This window comes from Hippocampus zosterae, chromosome 4, assembly GCF_025434085.1.
Source record: "Hippocampus zosterae strain Florida chromosome 4, ASM2543408v3, whole genome shotgun sequence".
NCBI classification, from domain to species: domain Eukaryota; kingdom Metazoa; phylum Chordata; class Actinopteri; order Syngnathiformes; family Syngnathidae; genus Hippocampus; species Hippocampus zosterae.
This window is the reverse complement of record NC_067454.1, coordinates 26,174,485-26,198,463: the sequence shown is the minus strand read 5'-3', so window position 1 is coordinate 26,198,463 and position 23,979 is coordinate 26,174,485. Positions and strand designations below refer to the sequence as shown.

General features: G+C 41.1%; 2 protein-coding genes across 3 annotated transcripts in view; both read right to left on the bottom strand.

The window, feature by feature from the left end:
• LOC127599789 (CD82 antigen-like) overlaps positions 1–11,966 on the bottom strand; it is a 30,818-nt gene extending 18,852 nt beyond the window's left edge. Inside the window, exon 1 of the mRNA XM_052064029.1 lies at positions 11,777–11,966. The gene's annotated coding sequence lies outside the window, so the exon portion shown is untranslated. The remainder of the gene's footprint in view (positions 1–11,776) is intronic.
• A 4,405-nt stretch (positions 11,967–16,371) lies between these two features.
• ccnb2 (cyclin B2) lies at positions 16,372–19,794 on the bottom strand. Of its 2 annotated transcripts, none has more exons than XM_052063985.1 (8): positions 19,628–19,794; positions 19,403–19,516; positions 17,794–18,057; positions 17,560–17,718; positions 17,243–17,479; positions 16,971–17,111; positions 16,744–16,854; positions 16,372–16,677 (listed from the first exon to the last, which is right to left on the bottom strand). In XM_052063985.1, the coding sequence occupies exons 1-8, from the start codon at positions 19,652–19,654 to the stop codon at positions 16,570–16,572; spliced, it is 1,161 nt and encodes a 386-aa protein (XP_051919945.1). In that variant the 5' UTR covers positions 19,655–19,794; the 3' UTR covers positions 16,372–16,569. The 2 variants fall into 2 exon arrangements, with proteins under 2 accessions (XP_051919945.1, XP_051919946.1); XM_052063986.1 differs by having other exon boundaries at positions 19,631–19,794.
• Positions 19,795–23,979: the final 4,185 nt, after the last annotated feature.

The following is a 23,979-nucleotide window of genomic DNA, read 5'->3' as shown; positions in this document are numbered from 1 at the left end:
CCTTTTAATCCCCCTTCTTAATGGGGGCTCCAACAAGCCTGTCTGATCATAACTGGGTGGCTCAAATCTGTAGGATTAAATTTGCAAAACCAGTTTAAACTCAATCTGTGAGCACGGAAGGAGGCGTGTCCACATTGCATCCACCAAATTTGCTGTGCGCGCATTGTAAGTGCGGATTAAAATGACTATCCTTGTAAAAGAAATAGCAAACAAATGTCATAACAATATATTAAGACGGATTTAGTGTATAAAAGAAAATGTGTAAATTTAGGATAAGTATGAAAACCACCACAAGTGAGATGAGCAGGAACATCATCTATCCAATGGATTTTTACGCACTTTAAGTTAAACCCACAGAGGGGGTGAACTTTTGTGAGGGTAGTGAATGTTCTATTCTCATCAGACTTGTCCAGACAGTCGCCTCTACCTTTCTTGCAACAAGAAAATCCATGACAACTCTCGTCGAACGTCTGGAGAGTGTTTGCTGAACAATTGTGACGTTGATGGGACACTGACGAGAACGTGCATCTTGCTACAGTTGCCAAAACTCACAAATGTTTGCCCCTCGGTGAGACAGGTCAAGGGCAATATGTAATAAAAGAATGGAATTTGGTTGGATGCTTGATAAGGATCTATTACTGCTGTCCTGCGAATTCTTTTGAAGTATTGTGACATGTCAAATCATCTCTGACCTACCAGGGCAGATCAAAATATATACGACCACCTGAACCATTGTCACATCGCATACTAAACAAAGGCTGCTGCTGTTGCCAAATTAAAAAGGTGTTTTTAAAAATGTATGAGAGTAGCTAGATGTGCCAAGATGCAATTAAAATGTGTTTAAAAGGAGAACAGACCAACATTGAATTGGGGCAGAGTGACATGGCCCAAAGTTGTACACTATTAATACTGCACCGGTGATGAAGATAAAGAAATTAGTTTCAAATTAGAAATGAGGACAAGGCCAAAGTTCCCTTTCTATTTGAATGACATACGGCCGCACATGCGATTTACAAAAGTAAACTCAAATTTGAATGTAATGAAAATAGTCAATCAATGGGTTGTAGTCTTTCAAACGACAGTGATTGAGTGCAATGACAGGTGTACCTTTCTTTGGAGATAATGCGCAAATAACAAAAAAGAATTGGACATTTTAATTTGCTAATCGAAAAAGTTGAATAAAATTGCTCATTGATGTCGAGTGCATTACTCCTCAGCATTTTTTTCTTTGAGGAGCAATTTGGTTTAATGACGTTGTTATTTCGAGCCTTGCAGCAAAATGTAAGTCTTTTCAACAACAACAGAATGAGTGCAAGCTCAGGTTTTACTCCTGCAGAAAACAAAACAAAGACGGAGCAGAGAGTGTGAAAAGCAGACAATCACACACACACTCCAACATCTTTCCTTAAGAACCTCCGTTAGAATTCTCAAGCACGCTAATTTCTCCTCACATAAATGGCAATGTCTCATCATAACTCGCATGGGAAAATATTAATGATATGAAATATAACTTGATGGACACACAGGAAAGTATTGATTAGCTCTCTGGCAGCAAAAAGTGGAACACCCCCAGACTGTTTTCCAAAACATTGGCACCATCACGTGACCCTCTTACACCCTCTGTGCAGTAATGGCCTTTTACTGGTCAATAAATCGATTAAAATCTGGGTGAAATATGGCGGCCCATATTCTGTTATCCTGTGGCGGTGAATGTGCGGGTCACACAAATGACCCATATTCTCTTCGGGGGAAATGGGTTACAGTTACGTTGTGCCACTGTACTCCTGAATTGACTGGTGGTTGTTCAAAGTCAAATTCCATCGGATGGGAATACTATCGGGTGAGGTCCCTTTCGAACAGGTGAGGACGAGTCCAGTCAACGTGCCTGCCCAACACCTCTGATGATTCATGTGGGTGAGACACTGCTGACGCACTAACATGTCTCCAAAGACATGCCTTTGGGAGTTCATCGCTGATGGGGCTACTCTCAATTTATTATGCGCAGCCACTATGTTAACTTCCTGGACTCATACCTGTTAACTAATATGTTTTCCCGCTATTTTGTAAGGTTTTTTTTTATAATTTCAAATCATGTACGACGTATTACTGTACAACTTGTATACGGGGGAAAAAAACAAAAAACAAATTTGAACCGATCTCACAAAGACCATTTTGGCTCAAATCCAGATCGTTTCACCTGCTGGTAGGCAACGACAATGCCGTTATCGATAGCGACTATTGTCACGACAAACCAGCAAAAGTAATCCTCAATCGTATTTTTTTTTTCTTCGCTGAGTACGGTCAGATTGAGAAAGCATGATGTGCGCATGCGCGGTAAGCCGTTGCACGGGTTTTTGTTGCTTTGTAAGGGGAATTGTAATTATTTATAAGAGCACCTATTAGCCGAGGTTGAGAGGTATGTGGATCTGAAAGCGGGGATCGAATTTTTGCCCACAGTGAGAGATGAAGGAAAAAAAACCCCTGAAAATTGGAGCACCATCCAAATGAAATTGTGACCTTTCCACAGACCCAATTTGTCCCTCGGTGGGATACAATAAAGATATGTTGACAGATGGCTCATTGGGATGCCTTGGCCTGAGATGGAGAACTGTTATCAGCGAGCTGATCAACGAACTTCATTTGTGTGCCATTTCGCGCCAATCGAGCAGAGGGTATTCATTATGCATTGAATCCATCTGTTTCTTTGCAGTTTTCCACTTACATGTAACAGCAAATTCTCAGTGGCTTCTTTGGACAAAAATTCTGTGGGGGTAGGGGGGGGGGGTGAATGTGGCTGGCTTTGCAGCAGTTGGATAGGCCTCATCCAGTATTAACAGTGATACGATACATAATTATTGTTTAAGCATTTATTAAGCAGGCCTATATCACACGTTCTCGATGTTATGGATGTTTTTCTGACTCGCGAGAGAACACTGGATTCTTCTTGGTAAGTATGCTGGACTTTGGGTCATCTTTAACGAAGCAGGACTCCCCCAGGATGCCGGTACAGTTGAAAGAGATTCATTCACATCAATGAAAAAGGTTAACTTTTTTTTTAAACAAAAAAAATAAAAAATGGTTAGGTAAATGGATAAATTATTCCTCCCATGAAGGATATTAGTCTCAGCAGGAGTATTCACAAGTACACATATAATAGGAAAAAAGAAATACAAACGTTGGACTTGTGTGTTGCAAGTTTTTCTGTGGCTTGTCCATTTCCTGTCGGTATCAAGTATTATTTTGCTCCTCTGATTTCAAACGGACAGATTCGACATGGAACTATTGCCTGCTAACACGGGTTAGATTGAAAAAGAAAGAGCCAAAAATATTTACCACACACAAGCGAACAATAAAGTGCTTGGGTTCTGATAAGCACTCAAAGGAGGGGGAAACAAAAAAATATCACACCCGATATAAGTGCTACGGTGGCCTCTCTTGAATCATGCTGAATTTCCCTTCATTTTTCCATCCATGTACCCATGTCGTCAATATGCTTGCAACCGGATGTAAATAAAGTACAAAGTGCGCCAAACCTGGACATGTCTTCCAAGTTCCTACAGCATTTGGGTTCCTCACATCCGCTCACGTCTTGTGCACTGAGTGCCTTGCTAACAGCCCATAGGGAGTGACCATTTGTCCCTCCAGACTGGCCACCAAACACGGCAACATGCGTCTCAACAACAGCTCTAACTTGACAATGGTGCGTTCTACACCAAGCACACGGCACATTCCGACTGATGACATTGAATTGGTGTATTGAGGCCTCGACATGCTTCATTCCTTTATGACGCAATTAGTAACAAGCTAGTTGGACAAGTTGGACCAAAATCTGTTTGGGTTTTAGATTGCTGTCGTTTCGTTACATTTTACACACCATGGAAACAGTTACTCACATTTGAACTGACAACCTAACAAGCAGCAGCCAAATATGTAATTTCAAAATAACAAGCTACGACTGGAGCACCGGTCACATGGACAGACGCACGTGCTAAGGTAGAACACGCGGTTAGGGGCAGAAAGCTGAGACAATTCCCAGAACATCAACCTATAGAGAAGCTCGAGGTTCTTCCTTGGATGGGTTTTGAAACAATCTGGCCATAAGTCAGTCATCAGCAGAGCCTCTAATAGGTGGTTGTGACCGAGTGCGCCCAACTTGTTTTCATTGGTGCACCTGTAATTTACTCAAAAGTGTTGGTGCTTGAAGTGATGTGTGTCAGAGTGTTGCTGATGGCTTTTTAACATAATTGGACCTTAACCTAACATTGAAGAAGTTGTCAATTGTTCTTATCATCCGCAGCTAGATCACTCACAAAAACACATCTTTTACAAAGATTTATTTGTCAGGGCGGTCCCGTGGTTTGCACGTCGACCTCACAATGCAGAGAGAGGTATTGGGTTCAATCCATGTTCTCCCCGGGCCTGCATGGGTTTTCTCCGGGTACTCCAGATTGAACACTCTAAATCAGGGGTGGACAATTATTTTTTGCATAGGGCCACATGAGAACCAGAAAATATTATGGAGGGCCGGATCAAAAGGGTGAAGTGAATTTGACATAATATTAATTGGATTTCTTTATTTAAAATGCAGTATTTTGCATTTTTGACATGTTTTTCAGACTTTAAGAGCACATTATTCCGTCGTATCGAACGGGATTTGCTTGACTTGGCGCTACTGTGGGCTTCCGTATCGTCTCCCCCTTCCTCCCTAAGCTCTGCAATTTCAAGTAACTGTGCCACCTGGCGTTGAAATGCCTGTCATTACAAGTCCAAATGAAATGAATGCAGTCATTGACAACCTTAATTGTGTACCAACCTTCGGCGGGCCGGATAAAAAGACCAATGGGCCGGATTCGGCCCGCGGGCCGTAGTTTGCCCACCTCTGCTCTTAATTGTCCCCTGGTGTGAGTGTGGATGGTTGTTAATCTCTGTGTGCCCTGTGATTGGCTGGTCACTAGCAAGGCCTGTACAATTATGAAGAAATAAAACACTTAAAAACATACAATATGTATTTTTTGCTCATTAAGTTTATCAGAGGAAAGCATAAGAGGGAACAAGACTACAGCTCCGAAAGGCAAATATCTTCTTCCATAACAGCATGGAGAAAATCTGTCTCAATTATTCCTTATGTCAGTTTATTTTCCAATTCAGTGGTTGATTTGGCATACCAATTCAGGAAAATCTTTTCTTTAAAAAAAATCATTAAGTGATCCCACTTAAGATTTAAAATTTGCTTCTGTCTTCTTCAATATTTTGATCATTTTATGTTTTGATAGCCTCAGTCAGGCCATCACAGATGCGTGTTTCTCATTTAGATATTGACTAATATAAACAACAAAAAAAAAAGCAGCATGCAAAGAAAACGCTAAACAACCAGCTATGTCTTCTCCCCACGTGACGGCAACTCACCACCCCCACCACACACACGCACGCAGGCATGCGCGAGCGCACACACACCACACACACACACACACACACACACACACACACACATGCGCGCGCAGCACGCACGCACGCATGCACGCACACGCATGCAGAGCACAAAGTCTCCCGCTCACCCTGACTGGTCACCCAAACAATGGCAGCTTTCACGCACTATTCTCTCTCAAGTAACAAAAAGGGTGAATTTGAGAAGCAGAGGACTGCTTCATCCTTATGTATCATCCTCTTCTCGTGAAAACAACAGCAGATGGTTGAAAGATGCAACTTGCCACTGGGAGACCTGACACCACCTGATGGTGGTCCATTTAGTTTACATTTTAGACACCATATGATTGTATTTCTGAAACTGACCATGTGATGTGGTATATCTTCCATCCATTCATCCATTTTCTAATCCACTTATCCTCACAAGGGTCACCGGTGTATTGGAGCCTACGCCAGCTGTCTTTGGGCAGTAGGCGGGGTACACCCTGAACTGGTTGCCAGCCAATCGTACATCGTCAAGATTTCAACGAAGCATTTGCGAATACGTAAAACAACAGTGTGTAGAAACATCAAAATGGCAGCTTGGCAATCATTGGTAAATTGAGATGGTGACCCCAAATTACCAGTGATATTTTGCTGACATTCACCTAATCTTGTTTACAATATACAAGAAAATAAATTAGAGGAGACTGGCGTTCTCTTGACAAGTCGTCTGAAAAGTGAGGAATGATTATAATAATAATCTATAATCTGTTGGGCTCATTGAGAGTGTTTAAATACTTTTGATTCGCTTTGCTGTAGGGATGCAACAATATTAGCAACATGACGATTTTAAAACTGCCACAAAGTCATCGTAGTCATGTCACAATATTAAAAACACCACATCTGTTAAATAGGCCAAATCATTTTCCATTTGTACACCTCCAGCACCCACTGGTGGTTAGTTTATTCGCGAGGTCTAATTTGTGTTAGCCATGTTTTGGCCACCTATGTTTAAGATCCATGCTAATCGTCAGATGAATGGGAATGTAACACCTTTGAGTTGCTTCACAGTTTCGGGCACCCGCAGCGGCTCCTCTCCCTCCTGAGGAAAGAAATTTCATCTGTGCTCTATGTTGCACATGCAGTGCATTTGACAATAAAGTTGACTTTAACTTGTGTACAAATACACAAAAATGTAATTTTTTCCACTCTGCATTATTTATTTGTTTGTTTGTGCCATATCATTCATTTTCATACAGTAAACATGAGCTTATTTTTACTATTTTTATATATCGCCGACTTTCTCACAAGATCGTGATAATTATTGTATCATGAGTGTCACGTGAGGAGTGGCAATTTGCACCCAGAAGCAGACATGAGACTGAACTTCATCTACAAAAATACAAAGCAACTGCAAAGAGCTGGACGCATGTAGCACATAACTCAACTCATCTCAACTGTATTTATAGAGCACTTTCAAACAGCCATCACTGTGCACAAAGTGCTGTACATTGAGCAACTAATATATACAACATAAGGGCGCTGACACTGTACCCGGTAGAAAGCGTGACGTCCTGACAACTTGTCACTGAGTAATCTGAGTTTATATACTGTGAGACATGAAGCCTATATGACCAAATAAAGTTCCAAAGCATTAAATAGCCATTGCAACTGAAACGTTGATGGACATGTGATAATATCGCATTGCGACGTCTGCATATCGTTCTATCCCGACTTTATTGAATGTCTAATTTAAGTTGTGCTGGGGCTGTGCAGTAATTTAATTTCAACACGTATGGCGATAGACACATGATTGATATCAATTGAAAATGCTTTAGATAAAATGTTTGATCATCAGGAATCAGAAAGCAAACTGCGACTGCGGCTTTGTGTATGTTATAGGCAGCTTGCAGCCAACTCCAAACATGAAGAAGCAGTTAAACCAACAAAGAAGAATCCGCTATACCAAAGAAGTAGAAGCATCCAATCCAATGAAGCAAAAGCAACAAAACCAACAACCGAGAAGCTTACTCGTGCGTGCAGCATTCTCATGAGAACGAGAGGGTGGCGTACCTTCATTCAAATAAATGACTAATAAGATGATATTGTTCATACTAATCCGATTAAACACCTATGGATGGAGACGTGGTGTACAAATACAGGCGTTCCCTGTCTTTGATGTGCTCGCGCCAGTGTTTGCCATGTCCCGACCCTCGGCATGGCACTCAAATCAAAATCAGGCAAGTAAACTACCGGTATTAATGGACCCTTCATGGCAGTTAGAGTCCGCTAGAAAGATAAAGTACAGTGGTACCATTATGTACGAATGTCTCTTCATACAAAATTTTCAAGTTACAAAACGTCTCGACAGGAACATATTGCCTTTTGTTACTAAAGAATTTTCAAGATACGAAAGGTAAAAATACAGTATGGGCTGCTCCTCGCAGCTCAGAGTTTCCTGAACCCAACATACTTATAGCTGCATTACTGAGTGTCATTCTGGCATCCCATTGGCTAAGAGGGATTTCTACCATATGTGTCTATGCAGCATCTTCGTCATTTGGTGTAGTTTTACATAAATGTGAATCACCCAGAAAAAGTGTTCACCAGTTTGCCGATATGCTGGAGTTTGCCTTGGACATTTTTGTATTGGATAAACTTTATTGTCAAATGTACTGTATGTAAAACAGGGGTACCCATTAGGTAGATCCTGATCTACCGGTAGATCTAAGACAGGTCCCAAGTAGATCCGAGGATTGTCGAGGAGAAAAAAAACAAACAAACATTTGTGTGTCTTTGTACATGTTAGTAATATATTTTTGTGTTAATGTAGGCTGCACCCTAATCATCCTATCAGTATCATTTTCACCAAAAAAAAAAATATTCAAAAAAAAAATAAAGATAAGATAAGATAAGATAAGATAAGATACAATATCCTTTATTCGTCCCACAATGGGGAAATTTGCAGCCTCCAGCAGCAAGAATGTATCGAGAAAGAAGAAAGGAGAAAGAGAAAAAAAACAACAACAAACATCTTTCAATTAAATACAATATGAACACAAATGGATAAATCGCAGTACTATTTACAATTTACCTTCCCAAGCAGGTAAATCTTAAATTTACGGTGGCGCGTGATTACGTCACCGGAAGTTGTTAGCGCTCAGGAGTTTGCAATTGCAGCTTGTGATCAGAGCTGTTGCGCTCCATCTTTTATCGTCATGATTCTCGTTCAGAGTTTGCTTCGTGTACAATTCACCGAGGGCACGAGCAAAGAATAGGAATCTAGGAGGGTCCAGGGAAGCACTTTAAAACGCTACGTGTGAGTGACAATGACAATGACAATGCACTGATGAAGGAAAAACTGCACATTCCATTATATTTCAATGTACACAAAAAAACAGTTCATTTTTTTATCAGTATTTTAAATGTTTAAAAAATTCAATAATTGTCAACGTTGACGGATATGAAATACTTTTTAAAAACATTTTTCAGCCATATCATCCATCCCCACTAACTACATTATGTTTAAAAAGGCATTTAGTCATTATATTGTTATATACTTATCTAACTTTTTCATAGTTGCGCCAATTTCTTAAGAAATATTGTGTTACACATGTCAAAATAAAATTAACTAAACTCATATTTTTCTCCTGGTCATTATTTCCAATAGTAAATATAAATAAATAAATGATAAATATATCGACCAATATGAAATACTAGCTGGTTCGCCGCCCTCCGGGCGGCTCATCAGCTAGTTCCGGCGGAAGGCTGGTAAGGTGGGCCTTCGGCCCGCAAAAGTGTTGTTGCTTGGTTCAACTTTTTGTTCATCTTCATTGCTTATCGCGAAAATAAAGAGATGTTTAGCTCTACTAAATAACTAACAATTTCATTGCAATGCTTGTGGGTAGACAACATTTTTTCGCTAAGATGCCCGCGCGATCGTAGTGAGCCACTGCCTGAGCGGCGCAGTGGCGGTGCGCAGTGGCGGTGCGCAGTGGCGGTGCGCAGTGGCGGTGCGCAGCGGCGCGGTGAAGTAGGTACGTTTTGAAAAGGGACAGACGGGAAGGACAGACCGCGTGCGGGACGACGCGCAATATATATATAGATTATCGAGATATACTTTTCAGTCATATCATCCAGCTTTATCTTGTAGTTTCATATTTTGTAGCAACAAATCATGATGGCAATATGAAGGATGCAGAAATCTGACAACAGGCAAAATGCTGAGAATGATTGTGTGTGCGCTTAGTGAACTTGACCTTTCAAGCCCCCAGTAAACTCTACAATTACTTAGTGACAGCATACGGAAAGCAGCTTAGGAAAACAATTTCACAGAGCGAGAATAAGTTCAAATGGAACCAGGCAAAAGGAAAAAAACATTCTTGTATGATTTATGTAAATTAGTGATAGTCTAGCTTTGGTCTTATAAGTAGATCAGGTGCAACAATCTCAATTAGGGGTCGGCAACCTTTTTGAAAGTGAGAGCTACTTCTTGGGAACTGATTCATGCAAAGGGCCACTCGTTTGATATACTTGATGTGACTTGAAAAAATACATTTTCATTTGGCAAAACGTCATCCATTATTAATAATGTTTATAATTTCTCACAATCATTAGGAACAGGCAGATAACAACAGGCAACAATTTTCCTTCACATCATTTAATTATTATTATTATTATGATTGTTATTTTTTATTCATCAGCCTGACAGCAGTCGGTAGGAACGAGCGTCTGTATCTCTCCTTCTTGCAGCGCGGGTGTAACAGTCTCTGGCTGAAGGAGCTACCAAGTGCTGTCAGGGCGGGCTGGAGGGGGTGGGAGGGACTGGCCATCATAGCTTTTAGCTTAGTTAGCATCCTTCTGTTCCCCACCTCCTCCAGAGTGTCAAGGGAGCAACCCAATGATGAGGTGGCTAGAGTTGCCTCCCTTTCAAAAAAATTATTCAAATAGATTTATTGATAATCAAAACACCGGTTGTTCATATTTGACTGCGGAAATCATCCATTCTCTATTTTGCGATTAAATTAAATGACAGCAACAATCTAGACCAATTCTCTGCTTACATTTGTCCTCTTAGCTGGGGATGGAAACTGTAAGGAGCAGCTTGAACGTGATTAAATCCACAAAGCTTCAGGGCAATTCCACCAAACAAGAGAAACAGGTTATGTACTTGTGCAATGCCACAGTCAAGGTTCTTCTTCTCAGCAGTTTAGCAATGTGGACTATTGCGGTCAACTTTTCAACAAGGAATCAGATTAAACTCAACGTTCTACAGAGCAGAGGCTGCCTGGATGCATCCAAAATTTAACCAACAACAGCTGTGAACTCTTGCAAAGCGTAATCCATACAACATCTCTGTTTGCAGGATATGGAAAGATAATTAAGGTCACATTGGGGGGGAAGGAAACCCTGATTTATAGCCTCAGATGTTTTGGGGGAGAAATGCTGTAAAGAAGAGGGTGCCATGGGAGGCCCAGGGGTTTATAAGGAAAAATTTGGGGCTTAAGTGCGATGCCATCAATTGCTGATGCTGACCCACATTTCCATCTGTACCCTGCTGGTCCTCATAACCGCTCAACACTCAGCTATTAAAGGGGGCCCCGCTCTGCCATATTGACGGGTATTGTACCTGTTTAACATATTTTCATTCTAAATCAATGCCAGTCACACACCATCTCTAGCCGAGCAAGGGTTTCTGAAAAAAATAGTGATGACGATATATGAGTGTTTCATAAAGTTAGTTTAAACTAACATACTGCAACCTCCATAATGCTAGTATATCAACGAATGTGTTGTAAATGTCTCACTAAATTCAAATTTGGGACAACAGTTTGTCTTTCATTTACAGAGAGACGGGAGTGCAGTCTGTTTCACGAGGTGGGCTACGACAGCATTTAATCAAAGACAGGAGTCAAAGTAAACCATTTGTAGCGTGTTTGGTGGGCGTATTTAACACAAGTGGTCAAATACATTTCTTAGTCGTGTGGAATATTGTGTGACAACAACTCGGAGTTTTGCATACAACATACGAAATTCAATTCAGTTAAAATGGCGAAAGATGTGTTCTGAAGAGCAACCGAGGTGATAAGATAGACGGCGCTGAATGAGTAGACGCCAATGGAGTCTGTTCATTTTGTCTACACGCGCCACATCACCATTCGTAAAGAATACGCCATAAAGCAAAACAAAGCCAGATTAGTGTAAGAAAGATTGAGTTTCACGCGCCGAGCAGATGAATAACCCATACAAACTGACCGAGTACCCATCGTGTTTCTGGTCATTATTCACGCGTTATAAATATAACCAAAAAAAAGGCAGGTTCCTTTTTCAAGTCCCACACAAAAGTCAGAGAAGAGCGTTGATCACTTACTGATTTGGAAGAAGTGCAGAGAAAAGTTGTAGCAGTTGAATGAGTGTAGCTGAGAGATCTGTGCTGCTCCTGTCACTCCGAGCGGCTTCTGGTCGTAGTGTTTAACCACAACCGACGCCGACAACAATTTAGCTGCTGTCGGGTAGGCTCAAGGTGGGTAGACAGTCGGGGACTCTCCTACGTTCCACCCCATGTGGCAGATAAAGGAATTAGCATGTCGAACAGCCTCCTTTAACTCCTAAATCCCCGCAACGCCACCACGGCACCCAAGAATGCGTTTATCCGCACAAAAACACTTAAATGGACATTCTCTGATTTCTATTCGTTTGGAAAATGAAAATGTAATTAGTTCAGATGGGTTTCAAACACTATTCACAGTGTCACAGTGAATATTTATTCATTTATTAATTTATTCATTCCCTATATTGTGGAATAAGACCACAAATGTTTGACACCTGTCACGTTAATACAAGTAAAATGAAAACAAATGTCTGTCCAACTGTTCAGCCAACCTGCGAAACTCAGAACAGTAAGTTACCGTACTCAAGTAGCCGGGCTGATTATAAATCAACCCTGACCATCAGCTTTATCAAAAAGGAATTATTTAAGCTTGCTCTTAACACTGGGAATCCCAGTGTTAAATAGCAAGAGACTGTCTGTCTCCAGGGCCAGACCTGGAAGATGGTTCTACCTCCCGTACTATTTTTCAGATTCGGAGAACCATAAGTAGAGTCAATGTTAATTTTGGAAACATCGTGCTCTGATTGTTTGGTAAGGCATCGCAAACAATTTAAGGTATGATAGTGCCTTCTCACTTGGTTCTTTGTAGGAGAAAATAAAGGACTTTAAATTCCGTTCTAAATCTTAGAAGAAGCCATTACAGTGAAGCTGGCACTGGGGAAATATTTTACATTATTATCATTATTATTGTTAGTGTTATGGTAAGGCACTCTGGCAACTTGCTGGAGGAGCTTGCAAAGAGAAAGTTTCAATAATACACCCCAGTGGTCATAAAAACTTTTCAGCATAGTAGTAATAAAAACAAATACAAAATTCTGATCATATGTGAATTTCTTTGGTGAATGAGGATAAAGATAAGATAAAAGAACAAATTCATTGTCACCACAAAGATTGTCAAACAGCATTCGTCACTTCAAATGATTAAGATAAAAAGAGCGGAATAAAGACTTTCCCCTTACTGCTAAAATTATATTAAAATGGACATTAGAATGAAAAATAACCATTAGTGACTCCCCCAACAAAAAGAATATATTTTTTCTCTCAATCCTATTCTGTTGCACGATCACTGTCCTGCTTGAGCGGCTCACACCATTCAATATTGACTGACCTGTTTGCAAAGGGGCGTGTGGTGGTAGTCGTAGTGGTGAGGTCAGAGTTGGTCTGAACGCAACAATAGGCTCCCCTCACACCACATACAGTCAGTGGTGGAGAGAACGTGAGCCACAGTCACATTCTAAATGGTGTAATTCTGTAGCTTCCAATGTCACAAAGTTGAGATCACAGAGCAACACTCAACGCCTCATTGTTTAGGATTGTAACTGCACATGTTAGGCAACAAACAAAGCAAGTAACAGTTTCTCAGCCATGGCTCGGCCTCCATACAAGTAGTCTAACAGATAAGTGATGCTCAGGATTGATGACTGAATGACCAGAGATGGTAAGATGAAGGCTGAACTCAATGACCTCAGTGAATGAACAGTTGATGGGCAGCACGGTGGTCGACTGGTTAGCACGTTCCTCTTACAGTGCAGAGGTGCAGGGTTTGATTCTGGCTGCGGCCTTCCTGTGTGGAGTTTGCATGCTTTCCCCGTTGCCTGTGTGGGTTTTCACCAGGTACTTCGGTTACCTCCCATATTCCAAAAACATGTGTGGTAGGTTAATGGAACACTCGAAATTGTCCTCAGGTGTGAGTGTGAGCATGGATGGTTGTTCGTCTCTGTGTGCCCTGCGATTGGCTGGCAACCACACACACTTTTTTTCCCTCCCGGACAAAATATCCAACAGTGATGAGGACACCCCTACATAACACTTGAGTTTGTCAAAATTGATATTTGAACACCATACTAAATTCAAAGTAAAGACATTGTAATCTTACTTTTCATATAAGCAAGCGTTTTGTGTCATTCATAAAAACAAGTGCCATCAATAGCTGCTGCGCTGGATGTGAGGCCTTATTTCACAAAATACCAGCAGTGAATGCCACGCTTGACACATTTCCCACAATCATTACTCATATTACACTCAAACACGGCCACCGCTTAAATATTTAGATGTGCTCTGGAACATGCTATGCGAAGTTGCGTTCGCTCGAGAAGTATGAACTAGCTTGGGCAAAGGTCCTCTTTTGCTCATTTTCCCTTTTCTTGCAAACTGTCTCGGGCGTCCGTGAGGATTTTATAAATTTATGAAAACGTCCAGCTTTAATTGGTTTTCACTCAACCAATTAGCATGTGTTTAATTTTACTGACATTTTGCACAAAAAAACCCCAAAACAATTATGAGGAAGAAAACTAAAGACTCGGGTAATTTTATTTTCTTTAATAATTACTTAGCAAAATCCTTGCGAGACTACTGTTTTATTATTTACATTATTACACTGAAAAGATGGGAAGAAATTATTTGTTAAAGCTGGATTTCCTGCAGAAGAGGTGTTATTAAGAACATTGTCATATTTAAGTTAGACTTCAAAACAGAGCTCCTTTTATGTTTTTTTTTTCTCATTAGAGGAGGCATAATTTATTTTAGGGCTGAAAATATATATGCTAAGGTTATTGGGGCACATAACAGCGAAGCCAAACAGGTTGAAAGGCATAAATATTGTTCCATATGAGTCCACACCTCTCTCCTGGGGTTCTAATCCATCCCATTCAACTAATTTGGATAACTTTGCCACTCATTAATAATGTGGGAATTTATGTAGAGCCAGCCCACAAGACTATTTCAAGAACTGCCTTTCACACCCTAGGGACAGTTGCAAGATTTTGGAAGGAAAACTGGAACAGTTAAGAATAAATACAACATTTTAGGAAGAACAACCATCCTTCTGTCCTTACTTTACTCTGAAGACTTGCGCATAGTGGAAACAGCCAGGGGATGGAGTTTGGATGGTAGCTGTTGATAGCAAGCTGTCCACACACCTCTGAATGAACATCAGTCATCAACGGTACTTGGAATTCATGTTTTTATCAATGGCTCAAAAATGCCGTTGCACATTCCCTCTTTAATAAGAGGGGCCCCGCGCCTCACACCGATGTTTGAGTGGACCACTTCGCTGTCTAAAGCAGGGGTGCCCAAACTTTTTTGACCTAAAATCAACTTTTCATTCAACCAACCTCCTTACCGCGCACGCTCATACACACGCATGCCATGATGAGCAACGGCCATAACGGCCCAAAAGACGAACCAAAAAGAAAAATAAAGTAGAAAAAAAGAGTTGAGTTTGTGAAAAGGATTTCCTGCCGACCTTAGAGGGAGACCTGACACGGATGCATGCGACGCACTTTTGAAGCCTGTTTACTATCGCAGCTCACGCGTACCGTTTTAAAATGCTTCTCTTTACGCTCCAGATTGCCATTCTTTGCCAGTGCCATCGGTGAAATGCAGATGAAACAAACTCTGAATGAGAATAAAAGACAGCGTAACAGCTCTGATCACAAGCTGCAATTGCAGACTGCTGAGCGCTTCAGTACACAATAAGTATATTACTAACATGTAATATGGAAGACATATAGGCACCCCGGTCTAAAGCGTCATTATCCACACAAAAAAAATCCTTACTCTGTGTGGGTATATTTGGCTTACTTGGTCCCCGGAAGCGTTTTTTTTTTTTAGTTTAGAGTAGACAAAATAAAATGGAAACTGCTCGTTTTGTTCGAGTCCTTGTATGCAAATTGGTAGTGAACAGTGGTGTAAATAGACTGTGCCACTGGTGCGATGCACCAACACCCCAGATGGGCACCAAGCGGTCCATTAAGGAACAGGCTGAAAAACATCCATTATCTGAATCACTTATCCTCACAAGGGTCATGGGCGTGCTGTCCAGAATTCCCACTTTTTTTAATCTATTGAACATTCCTAACCACTGTACAGCCTCAAGTAAAAAAGACCGCGTTAACTCATTGAGTACCAACCAATTCAAGACCCTTTTTTTACCCTAAATTGAGAAGGAAAAAAAAAAAGTATCTGGGGTCGAACATGTGGAGTGTGAAAAGACAAATATGTCTTAGAGAGTGAATGAGTTATACAAATGTGTTTTGGATTTAAAACAAAATAAGTCAGTTTTGTATCCATACACTTCCAAGTTTACATCTGGCCATCAGGCGCTCAGAAGTTTAGGGACTGTCATTCGTTGAAATGTATTCTGCGTTACATGCAGACATCCAAATTGCCTGTTGCCAGGTTTGCATATTTGAACAAGATTCCACATTTAGTACAAATGTTAGGCGAGGCATATTTGAATACACTGGCCTGCCATGTTTCAAACAACTATAGGTGCCATTAAAAGGGGCATTCGTTTGATAGATTGTGAAATACTAATGGGGGAGGAAGAAAAAAAAAAAAAATCATACAGTGCATCGACAACTGGTCACTTTAATGTCATAAAGAGGAGCAGCGGCACATGAGCATGCATTCTTAAGACAAAGAACTCCCAATCCAGGACTTTGTTATTTAATAAAAAATAAAATAAAGGGGGTAGGTAAAATTCAGAAAGTGCATGTGGCTGTTAAAAACAAAAAAAAGGGGGGGTAAAACATTAAAACAAAAACAAAAAATCAAAGGGCATCAAGACAGGCTGCCAGGTTGCTGATAAGCTGTGAATTGAGCTGTGGAATCAGGCTGATCTTCATCAACTTGCTGCTCGAGTACTTGTTCCTGACAGCCTGCAAAGAGAAGCACTTTTCATGTCGTTTCTCTTGTCGCCTTCATCGTGCTCACCAGCCACTCACCTGGAATTTAGTTTTCCCACCATTTACCCTTACAACATTTTTGGCGATGTGCTGCATGATGGGCCTCAGGTGGGCCTCGCTATATGTCGAGTAGTGTTCCTGTGTAGTTGACTGTAGGAAGGCAAACAAATATTTAAGAAAGATGAGTCCATTCAATCAAGTAAGCCTAAACGCATCTCTGGTCCTCTACCCTCATGGATACAATTGCAGACTACTGTCCAACTCACCCAAGGGAGTTCATTCAGCAGCAGCTGAGAGAGGCACAGAGCCGCTGCAGCAATCTCAGAAGGGCGATAATGCACCATTTCGTAGTCAATGAGTGTCAACTCCATCAGATACTTGGCCAGCGTGTGCCTTTCCACATCAGACTGGATGAAAACAAGTGCCCAAGTAAGACATTCATCATCATGTGGATCTATCCAAGTGGACATTTGACAGACACCGAACTGTTCCAACTGCAGTTTGGACATTTGAGCAAATCAGTAACTACAAAACTCACATTGGCCACTTTTGAAGCTCTCCTGAGGAAGTGTAGCGGAAGCGGACGTCCGAGCTGAAAGTTGAGGCTCTTTAGAACCAGTTGTTCCATCTCCAAAATCTGAGCATTGGTGAACGCGCTGTCCGTGACATAAGCAAAGTCTCCCACTATCGGAGGATAAGTCTCCTCATACTTTGAGGCAACCAGCATTGCAGTCACGCCGACGAGCTGAAGCTTTCTACGAGAGACTGGCTGGATCTGTGGGGCAGCAGGATGACCAATTTGGATTCTTTGGTATTACAAAAGCCCACGAGACTAAAAATTGAGATAGCTCCTACCTGGAGAAACCGGTCAAGGACCGCAACAGAGAGATACAAGGTCTCTTGCAGCAGCTGGAATCTGGAATGAACCTGAACCATCCAGTCGATAAGAAGGGCTCGCATGCGGTCGGTGATTTCATAACCCTGCATGTAGTTGGCATGTACAGGCTGCTCTACCTATGCAAAGACGAGAGACACACCATATCAGGCATCACATCATGCAACAAAGTGGACCCAGTGAGAAAGGATTACCTCCAATTGGTGCAGATATCTGTAGATGTCCTTTACGTATTCGGAGCACAGCTGGGGCATGTTGGCATCATCCTCATCTACATCATCCACTGGGAGCAGTGCATTGGAGAAAGCCTGGCATAGTTCCACCTCCTCCTCCTCTTCCTTCATGGACACATCAGTCGATGCCTCTGAAACCAGAAGGGGGTCTGCTGCTGCCTTAACTTGAAATGGAGCAACGGCATTGACTTTCCGAACTCCAATTGCTTTGCCATGTCCCCTTTCCTGGAGACAAAGTTTTGGAGTGAAGCAGTTAGGTAGAGGGAGAAAGAAAAAAAGAAAAAAAAAACAGTTGACTCAATTTCATCAGAATAATCTTTATTAGCCAAGTAGGTAAAACACACAAGGAGTTTGTCTCCGGTAGTACATATTGCACTAGTATCATCATAAACAAGGACATGACATAAGTTTGGAAGGACATTCCGTAATGCAAGTGTAACGTTGTGCGGTGGTACCACCCAATGACAACTGTGAGACAATGTGCAAAGTATCAAACAGTGGTAGAGTACAATACTATAACAGTTGGTGCAGAAAATCATTCCACCATTCATATTGGCACTCATGTAATACCTTTATTACTCTATCAACTGTATCACTGGGCTACAGACCATTTATGGGACTAAAAAAAATGTGATCTGATCTTTACATTTCTTAACCATGCATGTACATGGTACAATTGTGTTTATAATCCAAACGCACATTTTATTTTGTGGCTTCTCGACCAATACTAGAGTGAGTTCAACAAATGTCGACAAATTCATTTTGCGTTTTAAGATAAAGATAAGATATCCTTTATTCGTCCCACACTGGGGAAATTTAACGCCTCCAACAGCAAGAATGTATGTAGAAAGAAGAAAGGAGAAAGAGAAAAAAAACAAAACATCTTTCAATTAAATACAATATGAACACAAATGGATAAATCGCAGTACTATTTACAATTTTCCTTCACATCATTTAATTATTATTATTATGATTGTTATTTTTTATTCGTCGGCCTGACAGCAGTCGGTAGGAACGAGCGTCGGTATCTCTCCTTCTTGCAGCGCGGGTGTAACAGTCTCTGGCTGAAGGAGCTACCAAGTGCTGTCAGGGCGGGCTGGAGGGGGTGGGACATTCGGCCAAGAAAGATTGACCCAATGTCCCGTCAAATGAAAGTTGGAGTGCACCTTCAATAAATGCAGGGCAAGCCTTGTTATATTATAGACTCATTTGCCTTTTTCTTAACATGAGAGATATTTGTATTTAGATTACATGTGAGCCCTGAAGCAAGGCATTTAATAACGAAAGTTATTCGTAAAAGTTTATGCATTGATCTATTCAAGAAGGTTTCTGTTCACAAACAAGAACTTGTTTGTAAAATGCGTGATAGAAGAATGGACATGAGAGAACAATTTACTCCACTAGTAAGTGCATACTGCATTCTGTTGCCATAGCTTTGAAAACACCAATTTTATTTAAGTCTTTTTTTATGACTGCAGCCACAAAGTAAAACTCATGTCAGAATCGTAACACAGAAGCGCGAGAGTAGACCAAAGGTGGACAACCATTCACTTTTGCTGTTGGACCTTACCTTTATGTCGACTCCTGACACGAGCACATTGGTTCGCTCGACGAGAGCAGCTCGCCTCGTTACAGCTCCTGTTGGTTTAGTCATCTTTGGGGGGTTACCAGTCACTGGAAGTTGCTAAAATACATTTTAAAAGCGTTGACGTTAAGGTACAGGTACATTTACGACGACCAAATTTAATAGCATTCGCCTAGTTGAGGTGAGTTTTAAATATTTAGTTTTTCTTACCACACTCCGGACTTCCATGGACGACATGACTGCAAAAGGGGGAGCACAAACTCTAAACTTAACACGGCAATTAAAACATAGCTAAACGTGCCTTTTAAAACTACTGGCAAAATTCGTTTAAAACGTCTGTTACCGGAATTCGCAGCCTGTTTTAAATGTAGCTCCGTCACATTTGATTGGATAGACGACATTAGTGCTGCGCTTCTGATTGGATGAAAATATGGAGTTTAAAGGTTAACTGGTACGCCACGAAATATAGCGCCACAGAGAGCTCTGGAGCAGCACGACTAATCTACGCGTCTACAACTCTACATATGGGCATTTTCGGGGCGGGGGTGCAACGTTCCATTAAAAAGCATTTGACCAATTTTCACGGGAATGACTTTTTATTTTTTTATTTTACAATGCCCAAATGTGTGCTAACAACAAGGAAGACTCGGGGGTTGGGGGGGTGGCGTTTCGTTCATAACATGTGAAATGTTGTTCACAGTTGCCTCGTAACTACGACGTTGTGTTGGTTAATTTGCCGTCCACACACGAAACGTCCTAATCATTAGGTCATCATTCTTGCCCCCTCATAACTTTTGAGTGGCCACAGGCACAGATCCCAAAGGGGGCGTGCCGTGTACGTTAAAGTCAACTGTCTACGCACGGGACCTCGAATTCCTTCCACTTAATCCTTAGGTGTCAAACTCAGGTCCTGGAGGGCCGCTGTTCCTATATGTTTTCCAAGTCTCCCTGTTGCAACACACCTGATTCAAATGAACAGTTTCAATGTTAGGCTTCTGCCGAGCTTGGTGATGATCTGATCATTTGAATCAGGTGTGTTGGAGGGAGACGTGGAAAAAATGCAGGACAGCGGCCCTCCAGGACCCGAGTCTGACACCTATGTGACTTATTCTATCCATCAATTCTCTAAACCAGGTGTATCAAAGTCCGTTTTGTTGCGGGCCACATCGTAATTATTGGAGCTGGACGGTTATGGAAATGCTATCATCATCGCGATTATCTTGATTGAGATTGATATCACCATTAATTTATTTCAAATTTTAAGATTTGGTCAACCACTACAACTCAACTTCTCAAAAATATAACCATAGTCTCGCGCTCATTCAACCTTGCACGGTTAAACACTTTACTCGTTTGTCAAAAAAAAAATGATTTTGTAAATATCGTGAAATTCAACCTTCTTGCATTTTCATTCTGCTACGCTTTGTACGCATTGCATCTGTGCATACATTAACGGCTGGAATAAGCATTAGCCCCCCCTCCCCCAATTGGTTTTATTTATTATTTTATCTTTCGTTATTTTCACAAGTGTTAGGATTTAGTGGACTAACTTGGGATCTCGGTGATTGTATGACAAATAGAAGTCCTTGGATTTTGCGTCTTTGAATATTTGACGAAAGGAGCATTTCTTGAATCCTTCAAAACTCAACTTTAAATGTAATCTGAACGGACAATAAATTAGTTAGAAAGTAAATTAAGAAGAAGTGAAAAACACATACCGCTGTTCCTGCGCGTTTTGGCCTCTACAGGGCAGTGTGGTGCTATGCATGGATGGCGTACATCGGATGAGAGCAGAATTTGCGATTTGAATCTACAGTGTTAATATAAACCAGTGGTCACCAACATGGTGCCCGCGGGCACCAGGTAGCCCGTGAAGACCACTTGAGTAGCCCGCCAGTGCCTGGACATTGTGATTTGCTAGTAGAAATTATGATTTAAAAATGCAAACATTGGCAGTACTGTGAGACATTTCGAAACACGATCAAAGTCTGACAATTTAAATCATCAAATATTAAAAATAACACATCCTCATATTATTGAAGGTATTTTGGACAAATATGTTATTTCAGACGTGTATCAATTTGGTAGCCCTTCACACAATCGGTACACATGAAGTTGCTCTCACCCTCAAAAATGTTGGTGACACATGATATAAACCGTTTTTCAGAGATTATGAAGAGTGTGTGCCTTCGAGTGCCCACACAACATTTGTATCTGAATATTTGTTTGAATGACTTTCACTTCGGAAGTCAATGTCAATTTGTTATGAGCATTTCAATGGGATCCTACGTTGACGTTGGTATTTGCGCTGGCGATTTAAAAAAAGGAAGCATGTTACGTTTTTAAATATTATGTGTGTAATTCTTTTGTTGTTTTTTGGTTTTCCAGTAAGCTCCAACTAGGGTGTCATTGAACATCTTTAAAGCAATTTTAGGGACTGCAGAATCGCAATCCACTACAAGCTTACTGGGCAAGAAATTGGTGCATTCCGGTTATTTTCACAACGTCGGGAATTTGCAAAAGCACAGCGCCGCTGTGCACATTGATCTTTTTCTTCGATTATAACGTTTTAAAATCAAGAGAAGTAAACATTGAAATCATGATTTATATGTCGTTTCAGTATTTATGGTGTTTACAGTTGCATGACAAAGTATGTGAACCTTTTGGAATTACCTGGCTTTCTGGTACAAATTGGTCATAAAATGTGTTCTAATATTCATCTAAGTCACAACAATAGACGAACACAGTCTGCTTGAACAAATACCACACAAACATTGATATGATCTCATGTTTTGTTTATTAACAGCGCAAGGTGGCAAAAGTATGTGAACCCTGAGACCAGGGGTGTCCAAAGTCGGTCCTCTTGGGTAAACGTCGACGTAAAGTGACGTCTGGGCGCTTTATAATGACGTAGATCCTACTTGGCTCGTTACCGGTGGAGAACCAAACGGGTTTTTCATGAAAACTTGTCAAGCACTAACGAGGCATAAGACTGGCGCCGAACGAACAACGTTTCTTTGGGTAGAAAAGGGGTATAAAAGCCCATCAATCCACAGTGAGACAAATTGTCTATAAATGGGAAAAAAAATCAGCACCGTTTCTACTCTAACGAGGAGTGGCCGTCCTGTAAAGATGTCGAGCGCATTGCATGTGCCAAAAAAATCGTTGGCACATGCCAACATCTCTGTGGATGAATCTACAACACGCCAAACACTGAACAAGAATGGAGTTCATGGGAGGACACCGCTGAGGAAGCCAACTGTTATTCCCCCCCCCCCAAAAAAACATTGCCGCACGTGTGAAATTTATCAAAGATCACCTGGATGTTCCACAGCACTACTGGAAAAATGTTCTGTGGGCAGATGAAACCAAAATTGAGTAGTTTGGAACGAACACAACACTCAGTGGAGAAAAAAAGGCACAGCACCCCAACATCAAAACCTCATCCCAAATGTGAAGTATGGTGGAGGGCATCAACAGAAGATGGGCAATGCAACAGGACAATGACCCCAAGCACAGAAGTAAATTAACAGCATGGCTTTAACAGAAGAAAATATACTTTTGGGAGTGGCCCGGTCAGAGTTCTGACCTCAACCCAATAGAGAAGCTGTGGCATGACCTTAAGAGAACAATTCACACCAGACATCCGAAGAACATTGCTAAACTGAGACAGGAATGGCCCAAAATTCCTCTTGACCGTTATGCCGGTCTGATCTGCAACTACAGGAAATGTTTGTTTGAGGTTATTGCTGCCAAAAGGAGGGTCAACCAGTTATTAAATCCAACGGTTCACTTACTTTTTCAACAATGCGCAGTGAATGTTTACATGGTATGTTCAATAAAAATACATGACAAAATTGTTTTTGTGGTATTAATTCAAGCAGACTGTTTGTCTATTGTTGTGACTTAGGTGAAGATCAGAACACATTTTATGACCAATTTATACAGAAATCTGGGTAATTCCAAAGGGTTCACCTACATTTTCTTGCAACTGCATCTTTTACAAATTTTTTGACAATTATATGGCTCCTATTTCGGAGGAACAGTTTGAGGAAGGCTATTTTTTCTGTTCCAGCATGACTGTGTCACAGTGGGCGGCGGGGGGTGTGGGTGGGGGGGTGGGGGGGCAAGGTCTAGAAAACATGCTTGGTTCAGTTTGGTGGAGAAGAACCTGTACAAAACCTTGACTTTAACACTAAAGTCAAAAACATTTGGCCTGAAAAATAAACAGAGATGGTGAGTGAGCGAGATCGCTCTCCGGTCCAACACCAATGACCTCCGCACAAAGATTACCCACACAAACAAGCTCCTGTCGTCTTCTTTAAAGACTTTGTCTGCATCGTGTGTAAAACAAACAGTGAGTTTTTGGAGAGGGATGGTCAAAGTGTAACAAGTGAAGGTCAAGTGAATGGAAAACTATGCATTTTGTATTTTTTCTATTTCCGAAACACAAATTGGGACTCCTGCTGTGCAGCACTTCTATGCAAAAGAGTCCCAGGAGATGAATCACAAAGCAACTTTATATCGTTTTCAAGTATTCAAAACTGTTAAATAAGTACAAG

Bases quoted from the DNA above. Each gene is read 5' to 3' on its own strand.
- ccnb2 (XM_052063985.1), bottom strand. From the start codon at position 19,654: ATGTCGTCCATGGAAGTCCGGAGTGTG. The intron at 17,480-17,559 runs GTAGGAGCTATC...GCTGCCCCACAG, and splicing joins TCCTTGACCGGTTTCTCCAG to ATCCAGCCAGTCTCTCGTAG. The intron at 16,678-16,743 runs GTGAGTGGCTGG...TTCTCTTTGCAG, and splicing joins GTGGGAAAACTAAATTCCAG to GCTGTCAGGAACAAGTACTC.